This window comes from Zonotrichia albicollis, chromosome 10, assembly GCF_047830755.1.
Source record: "Zonotrichia albicollis isolate bZonAlb1 chromosome 10, bZonAlb1.hap1, whole genome shotgun sequence".
Classification (NCBI taxonomy): Eukaryota; Metazoa; Chordata; class Aves; order Passeriformes; family Passerellidae; genus Zonotrichia; species Zonotrichia albicollis.
The window spans coordinates 8,866,910-8,893,011 of record NC_133828.1 but is presented as its reverse complement, the minus strand read 5'-3'; the positions used below and the strand labels follow the sequence as shown (position 1 = coordinate 8,893,011).

Here is a 26,102-nt window from a genome sequence, read left to right as displayed (position 1 = left end):
TACACTAGAAATTGTAACAAAGGGTCACTTGAATTAATTAAAAACAGTATTGTGTTGAAGAGAAGCCTGATACTGAAGAAGTGCAGGAAAATGAATATCTGAAGCACTTTGTTCTCACAGTGAGATTAAGTTGGAAGTTACTGTTTTAATCAATGACAAGATGTGACAGTGTTCATGGTAAACAGTGTTGTGAACCATCTCAGGGAAACAATAACATGGTGATAAGACACTGCCTTTAAGAGCTTTAGATACCAGAATGAACAGGCCTTAATAACTTAAGAGTTGCCAAAGTGATGAACATATGTTCATCGCATGCAGCAGATACTGCCCCCCATTCATCTGGGCTCAAGTACAACAGTTTTTCTAGCAAAGTTTCCCACCCATGAAGTCCCTTTAGCATCAGTCAGCATTAGGTAGGGTATCAAATCCCATAAAGATTTGTCTTTTCAAGTGTGTCAGTTGCCTGTTTCTGTCCTTCCTCAGTGAAATCTCATCATGCACATCAGAGCAGCTGTGCAGGAGAGACATCAGGAGTTTGTTGCACAGACCCTTTCCTAGGTCCCATCCCTTAATCTGCCCTGTACCAGCTCCATGACCAACCTCAGCACATCCCTCTGGGTTTCACTAGTTACTGTGACCTTGGGAATCACAAACTTTCAGAGTCTGACAGCTCACCAAAGCAAAACTATTCCATGAAAAGCTGATTCAGGTGATGCCAGAAACCACATGCTGTCCCCATGGCTTTAAAACTTCCCTGAACTTGGGGGGCTTCTGGTAGCAACTGGCTCTCTTTCCCTTGCAGAGCACCTCTGGTGTCCTGCTTCTAAGGCTAGTGGTGGGCAGGAGAAGGCAACACCACAGACAACAGGCTGACCCTTTGCACTGACCTTGCATTGATGGGGGAACCACTCCAGCTTCAAGAATCTTATTTTATTGCCAGGGAACAGATTCAGAGCCACAGGCTGTGAGAGCAACACAGCCATGCCCATTTACCTGTGAACTGATCCAGAGTGGGTCTCACATCTCCAAACTGTAAATTCAGGGACCTGGGGTGCAAAAAAGCACCTTGAATGGGGGGGTCTGAAAAGACAACTCTCCCTCACACCTTCAAGTTTACTCCCACCAAGGCAAAGAGCTGAATGCAGAAGCAACCTGTCACACCTCTCTATGTTTTTTGGTACTTAAAGGTGATTCTCCTTTGTAAACTTACGTTTAAAAACAATCAAAAAGCCCGTGTGTGTACTGTACAAATACCACTGGTATTTGTCTTTGAGCTGGGCATTCTGACCTGACATTGAAACAGAATTCCCTTTTGTATCCAGCCTGCTTTATCAGTGACCCCCCCATCTTGCTGCTCTTTGCTGTCCCAAAGTTCTCCCCTGGACCAGTGCAATGATCAAAGTCTGCAGAACTAACCTGAAAAAACCCACATTTCCAGGAACACGTGGATACCTTCCTTTCCACCAGCTTCATTATTTCTTAACACTGCATCTCTACTCTTACTACCTACATAATACTGTATGTTTAATGCTTCTTATACCACCTATCCCCACAGTGGACTCATCACCTCATTGATTCACATCCTTAACCATCAGTCTTCAGGATCTTCCAATTCATCATCTTCAAGCCACTGCTCCAGCACCATTTTTTGCTTGATATACTGATTTGAGGAAACTTGGTTGGTAAGAGGAGTCTGAAACCACACAAAGCAGTATTATTTCTCTCTCCTCAGTTTAATCAGAGCAGGCACAGGTCCAACACAAAGCCTCAGCTGAATTCCCTACAAACAAAATACTGGACAATAAAAAAAAAAGAAGCAGGATTGTGGCAAGCATCTATGACAACAAGCTCATCAGCAGCCAACATTTTGTATTTGCATCATTATTAATCTGCTCTGCCAGATCTGATTCTCCTGAAGAGCTGATATCCCATATAAAAAGCACACACTGCAAATCACAGAGGATGATGACAGTTTTCATCAGTGCTGAAAGAGAGGAGGGAAAGGCAGGATCTGTGGTGTGCTGCTCTTACGTGTTGCACAATGTAGGAATTTTTCTGACCTGTATCAGATGAGAAAAGAAGTAAGGTCTAAACAATTTCATCCCCTTCCAACAGAGTGGGCCAAATTCCCAACCAGCATGAAATGCTGCATATGCAGTGAAATCGATGGAGTTATGCCAGTCTGGCTGAGAACTTGGCTTTGCATGTCAGTTCATTCAGCAGTGATTGCACTTGACATGCAGCTCAGAACAAGCATTTGTTTTTAAACAGAAACAGTGGAGTCTTTCACTGCTATCCCAGCCCATACATAGTCCTGGCTCCAAGTGCAGGATTAACTGTCATTAGCTCAGGCTGTTATGTCTTTGTGCAAAGGAAGAGTAAGGAGGAGGAAGAAAGCACTTTTTCTCTCTTTGGCACACTGATGGCATGTCTCAGCACTCGAGACAAGAAATGATGCTCTGCAGAGCAGGGAAATTTTGCTCTTTGCTGTAACCTGAAATTAATACATGCACTTGATGTCCTTACAGGGACTGGGCATCCTTTCACCCCACCTCAACACTGTGGAGTCACATCCTCCTCTTTACCTCAACCAACCAGTGTCCTGGGCCAGACCAGCAGCTTTCACAGAGTTCAAATGGAATGTGTCAATCTAAGCAGGAAGTTGCTAAAGCCTCATTCCCAGGAAAATTCTCTGGTGGCACAGCCAGGCTTACCCCAGGCATCCCTAGTCACTGAGAAAACAACTGGCACAGCTGGGATAGAGAAAAACAGACGAGCCAAAGCATGTTCTGATGATCACTGCCAATGAGGTGATGCCTTTGGAGAGCAGCTGGGACCAGAACAAGTCAATACAAATGCATCTGTAAGACTCCCCTTACCCTTGTTTTGAAACAGTCAGAATGATCACTTACTGTCCTTTTCCTTCTTGCAACAACATGGAAAATGCTGGAGGCTCTCCCTGCATAATTTCTATATGGTAAATTAAGGTGCAACCCTGTTCCTCACAGCTTTCCTTTTAGTCCAAACATTCTTCCCCAATAATTGCAAGAAACAAATCTTGCTCTGAGGTTTGATTACCAAAAAAAATTGGCATTAAATATCTAAATTGGCATTGAATATCTAAATCTAATTTGGCGTTAAGTATCTAAATGTTGGTTACAAGATGTATACCAAACTAATCAGAGAATAGAAACAGCCAAACTACATTGTGAATTCAGACAGTGACATATTTATAAATACAGATTTTTCCTTCAATAAATATTTTGCCATATTTGTTTCAAAGGCACAATTTCAGGATTTCTACCAAAAAAGTCACAGAAAGCAGATTGTATGGCTACTCTTGTGGACCTTGCCACTGCAAATGTTCTGCAATGTGTACACATATCCCTGCAAAATTACAGTACAGCAGGTCACCTCCTGCAGGGATGCTTGACAAAGACAAGGCAGAGAAAGTGAATCCTATGAACCTCAGTCTGGAAATGCTGCAGGTTGTGCACCTCACACAGATGTACAGGGCATACTGGACACAGACCTCTCTACCAGTTTGGTCTGAAGAAAATTAGTAGCTGTCCCTTTGCTTTACATTCCTTTTTGTTCCTATATATTGCTTCCTATCTGCTACAGTCCTGGGCAGGCTAAACCAGTGTGGATGTGCAACAGAAGCTACTGAACTCCTGTGCTTCAGAACCAAACAAGAAAGGAAAACCTCAAGAAAATGCCAAACTACATTTCAACCTGTATTTCAGCTCTGATCAGATCAAGAAATAACCTCTACTTCTTCCCCAGCACGGCTTTTAAACATTCAAAGCACAAACTCCCAGTATGCTGCCTGAAAAGTCCAGGCATAAAGTTTATCCTTTAATTTGAGGCTTTGTCATTTGACTGGGGAGAAGGTAATCAGGACAAGGCTCTGGACCATGCTGCTCAAAACATGACAACAGACACACCAAAAATCCAAGCTGGCTGCCTGAAGCAATTAAAGGAGTGTTTACTATTCCATGACAGTTAACATGTTGGACTGACCTTTCATTTACTGTTTAGTGCTGAACATTAAGCTGCAAAATTACTCATGCTTTGCATTTAGTACTGGCATCAGAACTAACAGCATTAGATGGCTATTCCCAGGGCGAGGCACACGTTGCTCTGCCCAGCTGTGCACCTACTTTCAGCAACACTGATCTGATACCCAACAGCACTTCCACAGGTCCTGTTCACCCACTGCCATCAGGAATTATCAGTAACACTGCTCCAAAATGTAAAAAGCATATGCAAAATGTCCAGGGTGATGCAGCTGGTGCAATTAGGTTCCTTCCTTACGTACCAGGAAAGAACAAAAGGGAGGACTGGTGTATGCCCACAGGTCCCCACGGCAGGTCCCAGACAGATGGCAGCAGGGAAGTACAGAAGCTATGGAGGAAAAGTTTCTTTGTTTACTCTCCTCCTAGCTGCTTACAGCAGCCCTGTTATAATGAGAGGCACAGGATACATTTTTCAAGTGCCTGACAGGTCAGTAGTTGGAATATTCCCTCAAAACCCAAGTAACTTTCCATTCAACACCCTCAGGCTAGAAGAACCTGGAATTTCCACTCTTCGAGGCTACAGAGGGAAGGGAGAGGCAAAGTTTCCAGCAAAACACCTTTACTCATATGCTTCTGGCTAATCTTACTGCTTACTATCCAAAATTATGGTTATTTCTACCCCTGGCTGTAATCTGCCTGGTCAGACACATGGCATGCCCAGGATACTGCATTTTGACAGCAGAGTTAGGAATTTTGGGCCACAGGTTGCCAACACAAACAGAGGATTTTTCCACTCACCCCCTACATGCCTTCCAGCTTTCAGCTGTGGTGCTGCCCTGCTGTGGGACTGCATCCCAAACCCTCATGCACCTCTCTTCTCACCCCTGCCTGGATGTTTTTCCATTACATTTCCAAACCTCTCTTTATCAGACATTTTTTGAGACAGTGATGGGCACGATGAATGGAGTCTGTGAGTAGAGAGACATTCAGTTCATATCCAGACCAGAACATTAATAAATACAAATACATTATTAATTTCCCTGCCATTTGTGTTTTGGGGTTTTTGTATATCCATATTAGCTATTTATATCTAAATCTCTATTTTCAGTATTGTGAGTGAAGCTATCTTATTCCCACTGCAGATTCAAAAGAGCAGATCTTCCAAGGCTGCTCAGCATGGTAATTAAGATAGAATCACGGCTGATTTGATCCTCCCTGCTTCTTTTTCACTATTTTTATACAGATATGCAACCAATATGCCAGCTAAATGGTCAGAATTATTATGAGATTGCTGATAGAAGGCAACTCAGTGTATTTTAAATATCAATATAACTTCTTAAAGAAAGAGGAAACCTATCAATCAAGGTTGCAATTGTGTTTAATGCACATTTTGCTTTTAACAGCAATTTGCCAGTTTAAACAGCATTGACCTTACAGGAGTCAATTAGTGAAGAGGTTAGAATGCTTTTAAAGTTGTATCTAAATTATACCTTATTAATTCTTTATTTAACAATATTTTTCAGTCTACTGTTATAACTACATGCTATACAGTAGCAGCATGTCCACATTACTGAAGGCTGTGTCACCATTCTCACCATGAACCTTTCTCAGGGTTTGAACTCATCAGCCATAAAATCACAGCAGTTTGAAACAACAAGACACCCACAATGTGATCCTTCACTGATGTTAGTCAAGTAAGAATAAAAACAGAAAGACACATATAATAAAGGACTCCACCCAAATTTATTTTGGATGATTGCTGCCTTTGCACAACATGCTCAAAATTTCCAAAATGAAATTTAAAAGTCAGCGGACAGCACAGTCTAACCAGGTTTAGCTGAATCTGAGTGCAAAGTGCTGCAAAGTGGGTGCCACAGATGCTCAACAACCACTTCTCACATACTGCACATTTCAACACACACAGGCTGCTTCTGTGTAAGTATCAGGCTGGCAGGTAACAGCAGTTCTACCACCAAGGGAATAACAAAACCAACTGATCTTCAGTTGTACACACTTGTTGGTCATGATGAAGGTAAATGTTTACCAAATCAGCACACTGGCTACTGAAGTACTGTGTTATTCCCTACAGTTAGCATAAGAAACATCTGAATTTTGATGCCACTCATGCCCTGGTTACTCAATAGGGACTTCTCACACTGTCCACCAAGCTGAAGCCATTTGTTGAAGTAAAGAAGGTGGATGAGGTGAAATACTGTAAGAGAGAGAGACTCAACAGCTTCTTCAGCAAATTGCCAGAGCCTGCCTAAAATAACTCACCTTTCATTCCTGCCCAGCTTCTTGGTTTTGTCAATAAAATGCTTATTGCCTTTTGGTCTGATTAAGAGAAAACCTCTGGTCTGGGATCTACTCAGACATGTTCTGCCTCTGCTTAAAGCAAAGTGCCTCTGTAGGTGCTTTCCTGAAACAGTGAGCGGCAGGTGATGACATTTTCTGGAGCTGCAGAACCAAGCTCTTCATACCTCACTTGCTTATTTATTACTTTTACAATTTCCAATTCAAGAAATTTTTCTTTTGTTACAATGCTTTTGGAAGTGCTCATTCCACACTTTTCAGACTTGGAGGTAAGCAGGTAAGACTGGAAAGTTGCCTAGTTACAGCTTCGTGTACAACGCATTCACACATTTATTAATAAAAACTTGTCTAAACATCTACTTGTTCTTTGGACCAACTTCAGCCTCCCCAGGTGACTGTAACATGTCTTATAAACCTTTCATGGAAGACTTAAAAAATAGTACTCAAAGACAAAAAAGGAAAACAAATACATTTAAATATCATCAACAAAGACAGAATGGGAAAACAAAGTGGAGACATCCCACGCCAAACTCACTGCAGGCACAGGTTAGTAGTGTCCTCTTGAAATCTGCTTTCTGCCTTCTTGCACTTCTTCCAGCTCATGCTCTTAAAAGCCAGCTGCAAAGCCAAGAGAAAATTCCATGTATGCCCCCAGATATGGGTCACACACTCAAATCCTTAAGAAGGGAAGTGCTCAGCACACAGCCCATTTCAGCTCACTGTGCACAGGCTGGCTGTGCACAGGCACCTGTCAAACAGGCCAACAGCATTTCTCTGCCTCACACAACTGCTGTAATAACAAATGCATTTATGGTTGCCTGGACACAGCAACGAGGGCTCCATCAGTACCTAAAATACAGCACTGCTGATCCCTGCCAACTGAGCAGGGGGTGGGCAAGGACCACCAAAAGTGACATTGGTAATGGAGGGGCTTACGACACTTTATGGTAGTGGCTGATTTACTTCAGAATTGAATTTTGCAATAAAAAACTCCCTAAGCTGTTTTCCTATCAACACAAATCAGCTTAAAGGATTGTACAAGAATGACCTGAACTGTATCCTGTTTCGCACACAAGCAGTTTCAGAATCTGTCCATGGTTCACATAAATTCAAAAACAAACATGGATGCTGGGTGTACCAGGGGAAAAACAGTGAATGTTTCCAGACTCAGTTTCCATTTCTGCGATACTGGGCATACACCACAGACAAATGAAATGCTATGGCAATAACCCATGAAACCTGCAGTGAGCATCCTCACCAGTAATGTGGGTCAGAAGAATTATATACTGTGTTAATAGGCATAAACGAGTTACTTATTGCATCAAAGTCCACCTGTAATCCATAAATTTCATAGAGATAGTATGGGCTATCATGGAAAGAGATCTTCATTGCTAAATGTGAACCCTCTCTGTCTTTTACTAGCTGTTAAGAACAAATTCCTCAAAACTTTCAAGATAAAGTGAATCAAGAAGTTTCAGCTACAGAAACATAGTGCAAAGGTTCAGTTTGGCACTGCAACATTACAGACAGACAGGAATTTATGGTAAACTGTTTAGATTTGGAAAAAAAGAATCCTATAATTGAACCAATATTGTCAAATGTATTGCATACTATTGTAACTTCACAGTAATCAAAATCAGACATCAAGGTTTCTATAGAAGCAGCAATCACAGATTGCAGTAAAGTATACCACTCAAGGGAAAAAAATTGCATTTTGGCAATTTCATAGTCAAGTGTTCCTTATGCTCCTCCAACAGTCATTTGTCAGACATTTTCCTGTTTAAAAGGTGCATTTCATTTCTTCTCAGTCCTCATGAGACTTCTCTGCGATAACTTTGCATTCATACTGAAAAACAGAAATTGACAAAATACTATTAATTTACATAACTAGTGAAAAAGACTTAAGACATTTTTCTACAAAATGGGTGATAAAATAGCTCTTGTTAAACTCCACTCAGGTAAGTTTGATCTCCTTAAGTTCTGTGAATATACTGGTGACTGCCATTTCTGTCCCCTGAGCAGGTCAGACTTTGGGGATGGCCTGATTTCTCCCCAAACACAAAAGTATGTAACAGAGTGTACAAAGCAAAGCATGGCAGTATTCTGATTTACAGACTGATCAGCTCACTAAGTACATCAACAAGAAATGATTGCTGGTTTCTACCTCACTGCACACCCTCGAGCCAAACAGCTGGCTGGTATACATGGAGGAAGAAATGATATGTACATTTAAACTTTTCTGGAAAGCAATCAATCCCCCTCCTCCAGACTCACCATTGCCAGCTGCCTGCCAATATTGCCCATTGTTATTCCACCAGCAAAAAATATACATGGCAACCAGGAACGGACATAGAGGAAGTCTGGGGATGTGTATCTGGAAAAGAACACACATTTCTGAGCTCGGTGTTCCAATACAGAGTTCTCCAAACACAAGGCAAATCCACAAGTATTAGGATATTTTAACTCAAAAAGATCCACATTATAGAAATTTAATTTCTTGCAGCAAACAACAAAGAAGGTTTCTTGTTGATTATAGCTGCATTTATTCAACCAAACAAAGTGTGTTACATTGTTGGCAAGGTAGCAATTTTATTTCAGTTAGCATTTCCAACTAGATTTCTCACTTACACTCACATAAGAGCTTTTATAAACAGTCCAATTTATGCTGTGCTCAAAATTAGGTGCTGACAGCTTTGAAAATCATGTCAAATTGTACCCCTTCAGTTATTCTGATTAATGTTACAGCTTCATTACATTATCATTTCACCTAGGGGAGCAAATACTTACTGATAAACTCCATTGTAGACCAGAAGCTGCGACACCAACGTGGCCAGGAAAGCAATTCCTACTCCAAGACCAAAGCCACTTCGTGACCTGTCAAAGGTCCACCAGAGCCCAATGGACAGGGCTGCCAACGTGAGAGACAGCTGGATATTGTTGGCAAAATCCACCTTCTGTGCTGCCTGTTAAGGATCAGCTTGGAAACACCACGGACAAGGATAAAGCAATTTTTTTTTGTCATTCTGTTTCTATTTTGGCACAACAGAAAAAAATAATTCCATTAAGACAAGTACAGTGTTACCTGTATCATCTCTCACACAGCTATCAGATGTGAGAAATTAAGGCTTGTAATTATCAATATTTCAGGAAACTAAAAACTTATGACACTTCTTTCAATTTTAGGGTCTTTTCATTGTAGAAGACTGAAGAGACTGAAGAGCCTCTTCCCCTACCAATCAAGCATTTTATACAGACACACAATGCACATCTCACCCTCACCTGGCCCTTTATTACACTCAATATGAAATCTTAAATCTAGCATTCTTAAACTGACAGGAATTTACTAAAAAAGGTATTTACCACTATTAATTACATTTTTAAATCACATAATGCTTTACATTCAGCTCAACATTAATATGTTAATGTGTTTGATAAATCAGAATGAAAAAGCTTATTGGAAAGTGTTCATGTAAATCAACAATGAAAGTCAGTTTTGTCAGCTTGTGAAAGAATTGTGAAGTCACTTCAGATATCTTTGTGTGTTTCACATCCTTCAAAATGTTTTGGAAACACTAACTCATTCTCATTACTCCAGTCCAAAACAGATAATTAAAAAGGGGCTTGTCATGCTGCTTTTGCCTGAAAGCAAATTTATGGGATGACAGTATAAAAACCACTGCCCTATTTCCTCACAAAAATCTGGAGGGAGACCTAGTGGAAATGAGAAACAAGCTTGAGTAACTGAAATAAATAATTACAGGATAAAAATCAATAGCTTCAGAAAAAGTGTCAAAGAAGATAGATCCCTCACCAAATCTGGCAATGTGCAGAACTGGCAACAGCTGAAGAGAAAGCAGTCTGGAGAGCTGTCAAGAAGGAAATACAGACAGTACATTACTGATGTCCTGGGATATGGGGAACAGCTGCTAGAGAACTGCAGAAAATTTGCTGTAAATAATCAGACTCATGTAAAAAGGAGCTGTCAACTCTTATTTCTAAAAAGCAGCAAAGCTGCCACGGGCTCACCCAACAGGTACAGGTGGTGAGAACCACAGCACCAGAGCACAGCACCTCTGGAAGGAGAGTGAGGTTTGTGAGGGACAGAGGGAGGGACTCGGAACCTCGGCAGCTCCAGCTCATCCAGCCACACTGGAGGGTGGGGAAAAACCACACAGCAACAAAACCAGCAGCGGCCAAGCAAGCCAGCTCTCACACCTTTCACTTAATGTGCCCTCACTTCCTGGGAATGAGGAGATCCAGCAGCACAAGAACAGAACTTTTAGCACCATTTTTGTGAACTGTGTTGGAGCTGACATGGGTGGAGATGAGCATTGCAGAGATGATAACTTTCTTTCCAAAACCCAGCAGACCCTGGTTTTAGCTGACAGAGGAGGCACTAGGCGTAACTGCAGAAAGCCTCTCAGACCCACAGCACTGCCAGTAAGGTGCACCAGTCCATGAGAAATGCATCCTGTCACCCAGAATGCTCTCTTGGCATCAAGGAAGGCATCCTTTGCAGAAGGGGGTAGCAACATTTCCTGGCATTGTATAGCCCTGGGTATTCCTGGTCCTGAGCTTTCCCCACTCTTTGCAAAGTGCATGTGCTTCACTCATGACCTCAGACAGGGCCTCAAGCTCCTACTGTGGTATTAATAGGACATCAGCTTGCAACAACCTAAAGCACTTTTCTGTAATACCTACTGCATTAATATCTTCCTGCACTAACCTTAATTATTCAAAGAAAAGAAACACTCTAAGTAAGACAAAGCCCAGTATTGAGATATTCCTAATGAAAATATTTTTCAGAACAAAAAGATGTGAGACTCATCAGCTCCAATTCTGCTACATATTTGACACTAACACATAATCTGCCTTTCCCTTGCAAAAATGCTGCGTGTTACACCTTTAACACCAATTCAAATTCACCACAACTGACTGTATGAGCTTTTTTTAGAGGAAACCCATTTGTTACCAGCAATGTCACTTGGTTATAGGATACAGCACTGGCATGATTTATTCCCACAAAGACTGCTACACATCGCATGACACTGGACCATTCTCTCTTGAACTTATGTGGCTCTCCCAGATGTCTGTCCATGCAGGGGTACAATAACCCAATCACAGCTGTGGAGACAGGAGAGAAAAAAGGCCCTCAAGTTAAAGCACTGGCAACATTTAACAGCCTAAAATAAAGCCTAGAACAGCTTAGAATAAAGGTTATCTAGATTTTGATGATTAGAGTCACTACTAAAACATAAATTTTAAGGATAAACAACACAAAAAATTAGGATCAACAGCCCATATATTGTAAAACAAGAGGAATTTCCAAGAGTTTCATTTAAAAAAGCTCCATAGAACTCAGCAGCATCTTCACTGCAGCAGAAGTAGCAACACAGAGACAATTTGAACCAGGGGCAGAGGATGACAGAGCTCTCCCCACACCAAAGTCAGCACTGTAGTTCAGAAAGAGCACTAACAGCTTACAGGTTGGCACTTCCAAAAATCCCACACATCAAACATGTTTAAAATAACTGCAAAACCAACACACCACAGTACTGGTGTGGTTTGTAACATCAATATTTTGTGTTTTCTTCTGTTCTTGTTACAAGCAGGCTTTGTTTGGATAGCATTTTTCTCTTCTTCAATGCTACTCTTAAGCTCACCCAGAAGAGAGAAAGCCAAGAGCCTACAGCAGCTGTTGAATACAGAAAGCAAACAGGAATTCCAGCCCCAGGGAATTGAGATGCTCTTTCAATATTGCTTCAGAAATGTGTTCTCTACTGCAACTGCAGCTAAAAAGATTTTTACCAAGCACACCAAGGATCTATAATGGTGCCTTAATATTAGATTGTAGTGGTGTGAGCACAGCAGAGCCTGAGCCTTCGGTACAGACTGCAGTGCCTTCAGTCCAGCACACTGCTGGGGGTAACACTGCAAATGCTCTTTCCTCTGCCACAGAGAAAATTGATCCCCAGGATCCAGGAAAATAAATCATCAGTAATGCTGGAGTGGAAAAAAAAACCTCCCTGAGCAATTTTCTTGCCAAAGGCCTTGGGCCAAACTCATGACTAATAATGGTGATGGATGAAAGGACTTTTCTGAATGCAGCCTCGATCACCCCTGATTATAAATATGCAAAATACCTTTATTCTGCTCATAATAATAAACCATACTGCAGAGAAATGTTACAGCAATTCCACGAAGGCTGTGCAAGTAAAAATGGTAAGAAAATGGGTGAATTATCAGCATTTACCACAGAGGTTCCCTGTAAGCATGCCAGCAGCGAAGATAAGGAAAAAAAATGGAGAAGACTAATAACGAAAAAAAGAAAACGCTGAACACCTCAACAGAGTGACTCCTGCTGGGAAAAGCTAATTAAGGCTGTAGTATCTTTAAATCAGATGACTTAAAAATCAAGTACTAAAATCAAAGAGTGCACTTCACAAGCCATATCCAGTCTTTCCACCAAAACTACCAACCCATGAGGCCCAGAAAGGCCCACAAGTTTCTTGTGAGATGATGGCAAGATGTAGCCTTCCTGAGTTCCCACTGGCAGCTGCAGTGTTCTTAGGTGACCCAGGAGAGCACAAAAACTAATTCCTGGACACGTGTATTTGTGTATGCAAAAAGATCAGAAGGATACTAACAGCTCAATGAGGACAGTGATGCTGAAAGGGAATTTTTTATCTTCCCCACCTCTCACACAGCTTTTTGCAACTATCTGTCTCAGCACACCAGGCATAGACACATGACTGAACTTACCTGATGCTGTGCCACAGCAAGGTGGAACCCACCAAGCTGAGGAGAAGATGCTTGTGATCACGTCAGGGGGGAAGAGAGTAACATTTCTCTGGATCTGAAGCAAGTTTAATACTAATGCAAGGAATACACCAATAAAAAACAGCACTACACCACGAATTACCAAATTCATGCCACGACTGGTTACAGATGAAATGTACGGGCCACACTTTTTTGGTAAGGTTGGTGTTGCATCATTTTCTGCCATGACTTCTTAAGTTATCAGAGGCATCCAAGAGGCTGACTGAGGATTCACTTGCAATCAATATTTCAACTCTCTTCAATTAGAAGACACCCAAACCCTGAAAAATAATAAAAAAGAGTGAAAATTCAGATATAAGAAACATTACACGTATTTCCCTCAACTTATTTGGAGATTGGGTTAAAAAAATGCCTATTATATTTTTTCTGAGTTTTCTGAAGAGCCAATTAGTCCTTTGATAGCAGAATCAACCACTGCTGCAAAAATGCCTTACAAAGGGAATAGGTTTCACAAATAGTTTTTTCTACTAGGAGACAGAGGAGGAAATATGTGGGATGGGACAAGTAGGAATGTGAAAGTACATTCCAGGAGGTGAAGAAATGACACAGGTATCAGATGAAAGAAAGGCTTGCTTTGCAGTAAGAATAAATTGGTTTACTCCCTTCCTTGAAGCAACGACTGGAGAGGTTATATAATTCAGCAGCAAGTAAACACAGCCCTCAATTCCACGTCAGCCATAGAGGTTCAGCGATCTCTTTTCTTGAAGAGACACTAAAAAACCATTTCTCAACTGGAAATTGACAACTCTGAAGCAACTTTCAGGCTGGAGTCAGAATTTCAGCAATCCTGCAAGCATACATGTTTTGCAACCTCCAATAAGAGCAAACAGCTCAGCAAACTACAGCAGTAACTTCAACAGAGATAAATATTTACCTAAGTAACACACACACCTGGTGAAAACTGCCCTACATCATGACAAACCCTGACTGTAATCAGGCACAGAAGCACCTGAGGGCAAAGGAAAAGGAGCTCCACCTCTCTTTGCACTGGGAAGCCTCTGACATGAGTAACTGCCGGCACTACAGGAATGGCAGAGTTCCCACCCCTATCCCTTCCTCAAAAACAAACAAAACCTGTCCATCATGGGTCTTGTTATACATGGATTCAGGGCCACACTCATGTACAACAGCGATTTTGATGGACAGCTTAGCCACCTGGAACTTCAGAAAAAAAGCCCTGACATTGTTTTTAAATCTGAAACTGCCAGCTGGTAGCGGCTTCTGTTAACTCTTATTTATGGCACATGGGGAGCCAAACCAGAACATCCATCCCCTTTCCTCTCAGCTCCAGCCAGCCAGGAAGCTCTCTGCAGACACAGCAGCAGAGCAGAGGACTCAGCATTCATTCACTTCTGCTGACTGAAAGCCAAAAGGAAAGTTAAATACATCCAGGCTAGTTAAGATACTCCAGCCAACTGCACAGATGTGATGCCACACCATAGCATACTCCATCACATGATAATGTTCTGACAGACAGAAAAAAAAAAAAAAAAAAAAAAGAGGATAAAAAAGAGAAAAGTTCTCTTCATACAAAACTTCCCAGTGGCAGTTTGGGGAGGCAACAGTGTCTTCCTAAGAACATGGGCTCTCTACACAGCCAATTCCCCACGTTCCTTATAATCATGAACACACCTTGGGGGGAAAGGGAACCACCAAGGTGTGAGTCTTCTTGTCTGCTTCCTGAGTCAGACTGCCAGCCCTGATGTCTGTATCAAGGCTGGCACTGGCACTGCAACACTTCCTTGGAGCAAAAAGGAGGTGCTCCAGACTTTTCTTTCCTGCTCTGGATGGCACAGCACTGGAGCTTAGCATACTTGGATCAGCCTTTTAGCCTCCAGCAAACAAACCATGGAGTCACAAAAACATCACTATTTCTACTGAGAATCTCCCTCGTGTTCCCTGGGGCTTTGGGATTACCTGGGATTACACCAGGTAATCACTGGAATTCTCTGAATTTACAGGAGTCTTTCTAACACAGGCTGTTGGAAGCTGCAGCTCCCATTACAAACTCTGCAGGAATACTGTGCCTAACATGGGTTTTCAAACTGTTATGTCCCTTCTCAGCTTTGGCTTGCCTAGGGAAATAAACTAAACTCTTAACTCTCCACTTCACCATCCCAAGGGCTTTTGGCACTTCCTGAAGTCTGCATATCCCTTTTTTTAAATGCATGACCCAAGCTGATATATTAGGAAGCTCACACTTTTAGTTCTTCCTCTAATGAGCAGCACACAGGATAACAGTTTCTTTTTTCAGTCATAAAGTGAAATGTCCTGTGATCCTTTACTTATTCAAGTCTCCCCTCCTTCCTGTTCCTGCAGTCCTTGTTCCCTGGCACCAGCTCCAGACCTTGCACACTGCACTTCAGCCCTTAGGTGTCATTTATGTCTGACAGCCAACTTCAACCCACTTTTCCTGCAGGATCTCTCAGTCCTCTTTGGCCCTGCAAATGCTGCCAGCTTTGGGTCATCAGCAAGCATCTCACTGCATCCTATTTTGTGCACCAAGCTTATCAACTAAAATAAAATCATAGGATGTTTTGGATTGGAAGAGACCTTAGAGATCATCTAGTTCCACTCCCCAAACACTGAGAGAGACTGGACTTCAGTCAAAGTCCTGTCTTTCACGAAATCTAGAAATAATTTCCCTACATTGATTATTTCCCCATTTTACACTCTCTCTTGGTATCTCTCCCTCTAACAAGACTCTGCTTCTTGTAATTCTTCATCTACAGGAATCTTCAGCCTAACTAAGAATCATCAACTATCGTACATGGCCATACTAATGTAAACACTGATTGGCTCTTACTGGTTTTCCTCCTAGAAGTGCTGATGATCAAGTAAAAGTCCAATTTTATTCCCATATAAATCACTTTCAAATCATAAAGCCTGCATTTGTATAATTTCCACTTTTTCAATATGCCATTCAGCAAATTCATATTTAGTTCTGAATGCTTATCTAAATGCAACAGGAAGGAAATCACTCACTGCTTTTTCACAACCACTGCAGGTGCAAGTTATTTAAGACACCAGAACAGATTTTTATTAGCAGGTAAACAGCCTGACCACAGCAAGGGCACCTGGGTAGGAACATACTGACACATGTTTATGAAAGTAATTCTAAGTCCGAAACTAGTGTGATGTAGTCGTTTGCACCTGGTGAGAAACCACCACCTACACATATAATATAGTTGTTTTATCAGTTTCCAGATTTTCCACCGACCCTGAGACTTTCTGGCACGCCACAGAGCAACTGGGGAGCACAGCAAAGGGATCAGTGCTCAGGAAACATTCTTCATTGCCCCAGACAGCCGAGGTTCACAATACCCTGGCACAGCACAGATATACACTATCATCACCTCTCATGGAAATTAAATTACTACCTCTAAAGACACCAGTTCCTTCTGACTAGGAGGCCACTGTTCCTGCAGACAGCAGAGACTCTGTCTCTTTTAAGCCTTATGTTTTACTGCAGGTTTCCTCTCAGACAGGAACTGATCACAACATATTGAATCAACACGATTTCTGAGCCTTCATTTCCTGGGGAATGCACATTCCCAGCTGTAGCACGGCACCGAAAGCCGCAGGCTTGGCACTGCCGGAGCCTCAGCTGCCCTTCCCTGCTCGCTGGCACACGCGGACTGCAGCCCGAGCTTTTCAACACACCGCGCACCGTGCACGGCTCGCAAGGCAGCCACACGGTGTCTGGCATTGCGCAAAAAGTTAACAAGTAAATTATCACCCTGGACATTTTTAATACACTTAATCACTTAACTGTCTCCTAAGGAGAAGATCCCTCCTGCTCCCTTGTGCTCTCCCTGCGCACCGAGAGCGATTCACAACTTCTGACACCGCACAAACACACTGGGCACGGCGCGCTGAGGCCGACAACGAGAGGGTTTACTTGGGCAACACCACGCAGAAGACGGCAAGAACCCATCCGTCTGCAGCGAGGTAACGCCAAAAGCAAACAAAACCATCGCCTCTCAACAATTGGGCGGCGGTTCTGCCCCGAAGCCCAGCCCGCCTAGGCAGCGCCGGCACCTCCAGCCCGGCCCGGCCCGGCCCCGCACGGCCGGCGGAGGGGCCGCGGGCCCGGGCAGCCCCGCCAGGCACGGGCTGTCCCGGCTGCCGCGGAACGGCCCCGCCGGCCTCTCCCTCCCTCTCTCCGTCACCCCCGGCCCTAACGCGAAGCACCGCCCCGACCCGCGGGCAGCAGGAGCCGAGGGGCGCCGCTACCCGCCCGGCTCGGCCCGTTCCCCCGGCCCGCGGCTCCGCAGCCCCGGCCCAGCCCAGCCCGGCCCGGCCCCTCCGCAGCGCCGGGACTCACTCGGCCTCCGCCATGTTCCGCAGTCCCCGCCCCGCGCAGCCTCCGCAGCGCCCGCCGGGCCTCGGCCGTGCCGGGCACGGACAGCGCGGGGGGGCAGAGCGGGATGCGCGGCCCGGAGTCGCCCGCTTCGCTCGGACAGCGCTCCGTGTGCGGCTGTGGCTCTGCAGCGGGCCTGGAGCAGTGCACGGTGTTTATAACAGGAGGGCTTCACTTTGAGTGCTGTGTGCGGGAGTAATGGGTGCAAACTGAAAGACAGGAAATTTGGGTTAGATGGTAGGAAGAAATTCTTTACTGTGAGGGTGATGAGAGCCTGGAACAGTTTCCCCGGAGGGCTGTGGATGCCCCAAGCCCAGCAGTGTTCAAGGCCAGGTTGGATAAGGCCTTGGTCAGTGTGAGGTGTCCCTGCCAGTGGCAGAGGGGGTATCGGGACTGGATGATCCTTAAGGTTCCTTCCAACCCTTAACATTATATGAACCATTTAAAAGAAAAGCTGGATGTGTTGGGCTGTTTGCCCCATGGCCACGCTCCCAGCTGGGCTGGGGGCAGTGCCACAGCCTGTTCCACCTTCAGGCACACACATGGTGGGAATGAAACCCTTGTCCCCAGTTGAAGCTGCCAGCCCAGCTCCGGCCCTCCCGAACGTCTGGTCCCACAAGGACTCTCCCATGCGTTTGGCTCTGTTGATGGAGAACAAAATTGCACATCTCCGTATTCCAGAAGCCACGGTTTCACCTCCAGTTTGGGCCTTTTGGGGAAAATGTACATGAAGCAGAAAACAATTTGCTTTAGCCTGTCTTAGGGATGGTAAAGGCATCACAAGAAAAAACACCATTTATGTATGCGAGATGGAATATGTGAATATTACATTCATTTACATATCATATATTCATATTATTGTACTAATGAACTCTTCCCTTTCTCACACTGATACTGAATACTATTTATTAAAAAGATTAGCATATTGCATTCCCCCAAGCTTGGTATTTCACTGCAAAGACTTTGACAGAGCTTTCCATATTACAAGGTCTGCAGAAATTCAGTGCCTATCCCCCTATAGTTCTCAGAATAATGACTGGGTAGGATGAAATTTGTAGCTGATCACTGTAGTGGTATCTTTAGTGATAACTGTGGTTTCTTTATGTTGGTATGTTGTGATCAGCAGTGTCACCAAACATGCAAACTCAGAGAGGAGGATATGGGTCTATAACAGAGATATTAAGAATAGAAAAGGGAGACATTTGCAGCAGCAGAAACCCATTGTGGTTTAGATGAGCAATAAATGAATTTTCAAATCATTCAACTTTGGCTTTTGTCGCACAGAAACAAAGTCTTTTTATTCTCAGTAATTCTGCTGAGCTGCCTGCCCTGTCTGTGGTTTAGATGGTTATTTTGCTGTACTTGAATGCCAAATTCTGGATCAAGAAAGACAAAAGTTTTTTTAAATCAAATAAAATATCTTTCTTTAATTTTAGATAAATGCCTTTGGCCAGCCATATGCCTGAAGCAAACAAAGTGCCTTATTTATTTGTGCCTTAAAGACCAGGACCACCAGAAAGCCTGAAATTAGAAACTTTGGAAGCATGAAGTGTGTGCTGGAGGGAGGAATGTATGGCATAAGTAGATGGAGACTGCCAGTGATTGCTGGATCTTTCCTTCTCCAGACACTTGTAAATATAGCCAGGTAATGACTTGTATGTCAATAAATTTGGATTAGTTGCAGTCAGGTCTGCTGCTGTGTTTGGTGCAATAAAATCACAAGATCTTCCTACCAAAAAAAGTGACCCTATGACAAATATTACCCCTATTAATAGAGGCATATTAAAACTAATATGTGAGAAAATAAATAACCAGTGCTGGTGTAAACCACTGCAACTCCAAGGACTTTATGGCATTGCCAACTCACAGCAGCTGAAGTCTCAGTCCCAACACCCATCTGATTATCTCAGAGGGCAGAATATCCTATTGCATGAAAATGGGAAAAGCATGAGGGAAAATCATACAAAATGTATCTAAATTAGAAATTGCCAAAATAATTGCATTGCCAAATATTTTTACAGAGAAAGGAGGCAGAGATATGACCTGAAGAGAAATAGCACTTGCTCTGAATTGACTGGAATTGCTATGAAACATCATGGGAGAATCATCTCTTGGAAGGCAGCACAGAGTTGTTTGATTGCACTGGCTGCAGAACAAGATAATACAGAATGTTCTGAATTTAGTTTTGGGACATTGGTATTGCTCTGGATATAATAAACCTGACTGTGAAAAACTCAGGGAAGTTCATACGAAGCAGAGGAGCCTAAAGCAGCCACATACCTATAGAAAAAGTGGAATTGCAGCCACATACCTATAAAAAAAGGGATTTCTCTCCTGTCCCTAACAGTGGCATTTTAAAAGCTGTACTTTGTAAAGGCCTTCAGACCTGCCTGAGACACTCATTGAGTGAACCAAAGCCAGTTGATTTGACTGGAGATGTGTCCACAGCAGGATACAGGAATAGTAAGACAATAGATTCATGGATATATGGATGAGTAGGTGAGAAAGTGAAAAAGAAAATAAGAGAGGAGGTAGAAAAAAACTTAACCCAAGTCTTTGTGTGGTGATCCATGATAAAACATAAGGTGTTTCTGAACCTGTATCATGTGTAACTTGGGAAAAGCCTATCTGTAGACTTCTACTTTCTGTAGAAGTCTGAGCTGATTCCTGGTAGGGCTTCCAGAATTTATATAAATAAAGGACAACATCAGGTCAAAGTTTTTTTTCTTTCCCAAGGCCTTTGCTGTCCAGTAGTGGGGCAATCACAGTGCACTTTTTGTAAGAAAACCATCTGTGTGGGAGCCTTGTTCCCAGGGATTAGGCCAGGTTTGCATCCTGTCAGGTGCATGAATCAATGTCCATAGAGCTCTTCAAGCACAGTCTGCAGATCCTAAATATCTATGACAGCCCTTCTGCAGAAGGCTGTTTGTGAGCTGTGCTGAAGCATGGCCAGTGACCAGCAGCAGTTTTGCAACAAGGAATTCCTGTCCCTCCCTCATTCCACTTTGCAGACAACTATATCAAGTAGTGCTCTTATCTGGGGCCTTTAGCTAGGATTGTAAAAAAAAAAAAAAACAAAATCATGCTGTAAGTTCCAAATACTCTTCAGGAATATAAATCTCTTCCAAAGCCTTTTTGGAAGTTCTCCATCCATACAGAAGCCTTCTGGAGGGCCTTCATAAATAAAGAATAATAGAACTGAGCATGTTTTCCAGAAATGCCTTTAATCTCACTAGCTGACCATGCTGTTTTGTGGTTTTTTATCTGCAGCAGGAGGTGCAGCAGCCACCCAGGTTAGCACACAGGCAGAGAGCAGCAGGGCAGACAAGTCCTGCAGCACAGGAGCTTGTTAGGCACAAAGAGCAGCATGCTGTGAACTACTCTGGGTCTTGGCAGCAGCGCAGCGAGCAGTGCACAAGTTCTATAAAATTGATTTTCCAATAGTGTTGGCATTTTGGAGAGGAAAGGGAAAAGAGACAGCAGCAGTATGAAGCCATTGGTTCACATGCATTCTCACGTATGAAAAGGGCTTGTGCTTATCTCAGGTCAGCAACGGGATATGCAATTTTAGGGCAGCTATCAAAGGCATTTTTGTTTATTTATTTAGCCACTTGCAAAAGATGCTGGGTTGTCAGCTCCAGGGGCTAAAGTCCTTTATTTACGTGCTGAAAGGTGCTGCGTGGACGAATGCAGCCGTGTCACTCTGCCAGCGTGGCTCAGCCCTGATCTGATTTCCACACTCATTCAGCACTTGCTGAAATTGTCACCTAGGGAGTAAACACTGCCAGCCACAGCCATGGTTTTTGAGATATGGAGTCCAGCCCAGGCAGAAATTTGCCAAGATAACCTCGTTGCCAAAGAGCCACAAACAGCTGGAGCATTGAAGGACTGTGACATATAAACAAGATGCTGAAAATGCAAGGTAATCATCATCGTGTTAGAATGCATCCAAATGTGGAATTTAGAAATTAAAGACTTCCTACCACATTTTTATATATGCACCAGGCAACATCTAAGTTCAGGGGACAGACTAAATAGCTGGGACAGTGTATTTTTTCAGTGGTAATTTTTTTTGGAGGTGGCTTCTGGTCAGAAGCAAGGCCAGTGTGGAGCCTGAAGGTACACAGGGAATGTACATTAATGGATTCTAGTCCGGTGAGTGTGTGCATCTGTCATAAGTGTGTCACTTGCTAAGAGTCAAAATAAGGTCAGTGCAGTTGAGTAAGTTTGTATAAAAAAGGGCAGGGAGGAAATTCATGTCAAATCAAGCTAAAAATAGATGGCTGAGTGGATGAGGAAAATGGCATAAGAAATGCAAACAGAAAAACTGCAGTCTAGAACAAAAGCAGACTTGCACAAGAAGTTAATTCTTTTTCTGGGCTTGGTTGAAAGTATTTTAAATATGTGTCATTGAAGTTAGAATGAAAATTAACTTAAATAAGTTTGGAGGTTCACAGTTTCTCTTCCCATTAATCTCTTGCAGATTCTCTTCCTTCCTGCCTTCCTCCCTCCCTTCTTTTTCCTCTCCTCCTTTATTCCCTTTGTTTTCCTCTCCTCCTTTATTCCCATCTCAGATCCACAAGGAAGGAGAAGTTTCTAGGAACTGCACTTGAAAGCTTCTGCCCAGGATCCCAAGGCTTTCAGTGTAGTCATTAGCAGGCAGTCACAGTGACAACTGCATTGGGCAATACTGTTGACAGAATTTATTTCAATTGGCACTATATACAGACTTTCTACCTAGGCCTACAAAAAATACCAACATTTTAAATTATTGTGAGATAGGGCAATAGCCCACCCTGTTTTGCCCTTCAGTGTATGAAGGCAGAGTGTGAATTTCTCAGGCCACATCTTGGGGTGCTGCTGTGCAAGCCCAGGAGTTGGACTTGATCATTGTGGATCCCTTCCAACTCAGGATATCCTGTGAATCTATGAACAGTTTCTACTCCTGCAGATTTGCTGTCCAGAGAGTGCAACAGATTCCTCTGCAGGTGGTAGAAAGAAACAGCACACACAGAGTGTAATCATTGTGCTCATTTAATGCATCTATTTTAAATTTAAAAATTTTGTTCTGGAGAGGCCTGTTTCTTTCCTTCTCCTGTTGCAGATGGAAAAGGTGCCAAACTTCATAGACATCCAACTTTTAGGCCTCAGAATAAGGAGATAATGATGTTATCCTGTGTAATTTGCTCAATAGCCCAGGTTATCTGGGTCAGTGTTGAGGAATGTTTGTGTTGCAGCAGTCTCAGGCACTTCTGTCAGACAGCAATCACTGCTGGCATTGACAGTGCTGGGAAGGACACATTACAGAGCAGTTTGAAAAATGTCTATTCCTCTTAGCCAACAGAAATCTGCAAATTTACAGTGACAATTCAAATATCACAAGTTCTCGTTTGCAACAAATATTTCCATTTTGCAGCATTCAGCTTCCTCACAAATTTGACCTTTCCCTCAGAAAGCACAAGATGCAAATGCAAAAGTGAAGGAACCAAGAGCTCACTTGGAAACACAATTTTCCATTAAAAGCAGTTTTAATGAAATACATTCCATCAGCTGGAGTTGCTTTTGACAGACAGTAAGAGAGGCAGGTGCCTAAACACAGGATTCATGGTCTGTCTTAGAAATACTTTAAGGCATCCAGGACACCTGCAAGGAGCTGGGGATGTGACATCCACCTGCAAGAGCCTTGCTGAGGCTGGGCTGGGGATGGGGAGGGACACTCCAGGGCATCTGGAACAGCACTGCACACCCTCTGGCTGCACAATTAGTCCCAGAATCTCTCCAATTTCAGACAATAAACCATCCCATCTGATGCCATTACTAGTGGGCTGTCAGAGCCTGATAAAGGAGAGGGGGCAGCAGCACAGTGCCCTTGAATCTCAGCCTAAATCCATGACACTCTTTTGGCCCCTCATGGTTATTTTGCACCAGAGCAGCCAGAAATTCCTGTGCTGTGGCCTCCAGCAAGTGCAGCACACTGGGAGCTGGCTCAGCCTGTGCCTCCATCCAGCCAGGGCAGGAGGCAGGGTGCAGGACAGGCACTCTCAGCAGGAGCCCAGGCTGTCCTGGGAACACTTGGAGCACATGGCATGCAGCCACAGCCAGCTTGGCAAGAAAAAAAGAGAAGTCTGGTGTTGGGCAACTGGATTGTGCAAGGAACACCGGGATAAATGGAGCAGTAACCAGTAATCAACTCCGTGAGTCTCCCTGAAGCTATACAAACACAAGGAGGATTAATAATTGTCTGAGTCAGTATTATTTTATATATAAATTTATTTTTAATTTTTTTAAGTCTCAAGGTCACAGAGGCAACACTGGAGAGCCATGTGGTAGAGAAGGAAGATGAGAACAACTGGTCCAGACTGGCTGCAGCTCTGAGCAACCTGGTCCAGTGGCAGGGGGATTGGAACAGGATGATCTTTAAGGTCTTTTCCAACCCAAACCATTCTGTGACTCTATGGGAGTATAATATGAGTGGAATTGGAATTGTATAATTCTCAGGCCTTTTCCTGTTTCATAATTATATTACCACTTCTGCTATGATCACTGTGAAAAGATAAAGGATTGTCTCTTTATTCTATAATGACCCACTAGTTGGTGTCAGCAAAGAATTGTTGGGCTGCCCTGGATTTCTGAGCTACTGCTTAAACTTGACCTTTTCTGATGAAAGCAGGGGCTTAGCCATGTTGTGTAAGATTTGATGTTACTACGAGAACATGGGGTATGAACCTTCTGAACTTATATTTTAATGTGATGGCAAATGGATCTGTTAACAGCATCAGTTATATTCTCTTCCACATATTTTTAAGCTTTAATGAGGAAGGCCTAAGAAGGTTTAATGGGAAAGATATTTTTTTAATTCTTACCCCTTTTAGTAGAATTATCACACACAAGTTGAACTAAAGTACACAGGGCTTCCGAGGTAATGAAAACTACGTTCCCAGCTGTGTTGCTGATGTGGAACACTGAACTATGACCAGCTTAAAGTGGCTTGTGGGTTTTGTTTTAGCCCTTTACTCCTACACTACACATTTTGAATGTGAATTTCTGCTGGCATTGTAAATTTACCCCAGCGAAAAATTTGGCCTTCGTGTTGCAGAGACAAAATCTCAGTATTGTGTCTGTGTTTGGATTGTTCTTAGTGGGTTTTTTTGGTAAGTTGTTTTCTTCTTTTTGCTCGAGTGATTCATTTATGAAACAAGATGATGAGATTCAGGTTTCTGATGGTCTTTCCATTACCCAGGAATTGAAGTACTCTGAGCAGGCCAGGACTTGCATAAAGATAAACACACATGCTCAAAGGGAACACAAACACTTTAAATACAGCTTGTGCCCTGTGCTATTTACCCTGCTGATCTTCTGCTGGGGATTTATGGCTGTTGTCACAGTACTTTCTTTTCTGGCCTTTCTTGGAAAAAAGCTTTTTCAAGAACTAAATTAATTAAATTCACAGAGTGGTAAACTAAAAATATTGTCCATACAGATACACATATATACATGCATATACCTACAATTAGAAACCAGTTCTTCTGGAGATTTGATCTAATGGCAGATTAGAATATTTGATAATTTTAGTTTATTTTGAGTTTAGATTTGCAGGGCAGATGCTGGACTCCAGATAACATAATTACTTTGGGTAAGAGCACCAGCTTCTCCAATATGCATCCTTAGAGTCTTATGAAGGTCCATTCCAAATACATTCAAAGCCATGTGTCAGTTGCCAAATGTATTATTTTTAAAAGGGGAATTTCATGCACCACTCTTTTTGAGAGTAAGCTGTGTATACAATTTCTGGACTCTTACCTCATTTTCCAGCATTTCTGGTGCAGCAGAATAAAGATCATGTTTTATTCCAGTTATTGAGATTTTAGCTATATATTATTAGAGGCTTTAAAAGTAGTTTTACATGCTTGTAACCAGAACATGGGCCAAAATGAGTAATGTTTTGCCATTTCTGCTGCTTCAGAAAAAGTGATCTTAACTTCAGAACTAGCAGTGATGTTACATCTTATATCTTCAAATGAAACTTGGTCTCATGTGGCTGTGCTGGAAAACTGATACATTTTCTGTTTGCTCTGTAGGCAGCATTTCAGTCATCCTGGCTTTCTCTTTTTCTGCATAATAAATAATGCCTGTCATTCAAGGGGTTTTTTTCTTATTCATAAATAAGAAATCTCATGTTCGTTTGGTGTAGTGCCACTTCAGATGCTTTACTAACATTTTATTGTCTGCCTCACTAACAAATACACTGTCTGCCCAGAAACACTGTGGCTTCCCTTGGATTGTTCTATTCATTTGGTTCAGGTGGACAATAAAACATGCTGAATGACAGAGTGTCACTGATGACTAGAGAGCTTTAAAGGAAAACCATTCTGCCCCCTGCCTTTTCATCAGTTTTCATGTATCTGAATGTACCTTGCACACACACATTGTATTTTAATGACCTTGTGGAAAAATTTCTGTGCATTTTTAGTGATTAAAAAAAAGGTACCCAGATGTTGAAGATTATAAACAACCTGCTATTGAGAAATGTTGGTTACATGTATTTTTGGTAAATTATTCTGCAGTAA

The 26,102-nt window shown here is 42.7% G+C and overlaps 1 protein-coding gene and 1 long non-coding RNA gene across 4 annotated transcripts in view; one reads left to right on the top strand and one right to left on the bottom strand.

Annotated features, from left to right (window-relative positions):
- Positions 1–5,740: 5,740 nt before the first annotated feature.
- On the bottom strand, positions 5,741–17,656 carry INSIG2 (insulin induced gene 2). 3 transcript variants are annotated; one of them, XM_074547948.1, is made up of 6 exons: positions 17,500–17,656; positions 13,095–13,432; positions 11,332–11,456; positions 9,120–9,286; positions 8,607–8,706; positions 5,741–8,178 (listed from the first exon to the last, which is right to left on the bottom strand). In XM_074547948.1, exons 2-6 carry the CDS (start codon positions 13,336–13,338, stop codon positions 8,137–8,139), a joined length of 678 nt encoding a protein of 225 aa, XP_074404049.1. In that variant the 5' UTR covers positions 13,339–13,432; positions 17,500–17,656; the 3' UTR covers positions 5,741–8,136. The 3 variants fall into 3 exon arrangements, with proteins under 3 accessions (XP_074404049.1, XP_005487982.1, XP_026649770.1); XM_005487925.4 differs by lacking the exon at positions 17,500–17,656 and adding an exon at positions 16,945–17,082; XM_026793969.2 differs by lacking the exon at positions 17,500–17,656 and having other exon boundaries at positions 13,255–13,409.
- Positions 16,988–26,102, top strand: part of LOC113459390 (uncharacterized) — a 28,638-nt gene continuing 19,523 nt past the window's right edge. Inside the window, exon 1 of the long non-coding RNA XR_003380563.2 lies at positions 16,988–17,123. This is a non-coding gene — a long non-coding RNA (uncharacterized LOC113459390). The remainder of the gene's footprint in view (positions 17,124–26,102) is intronic.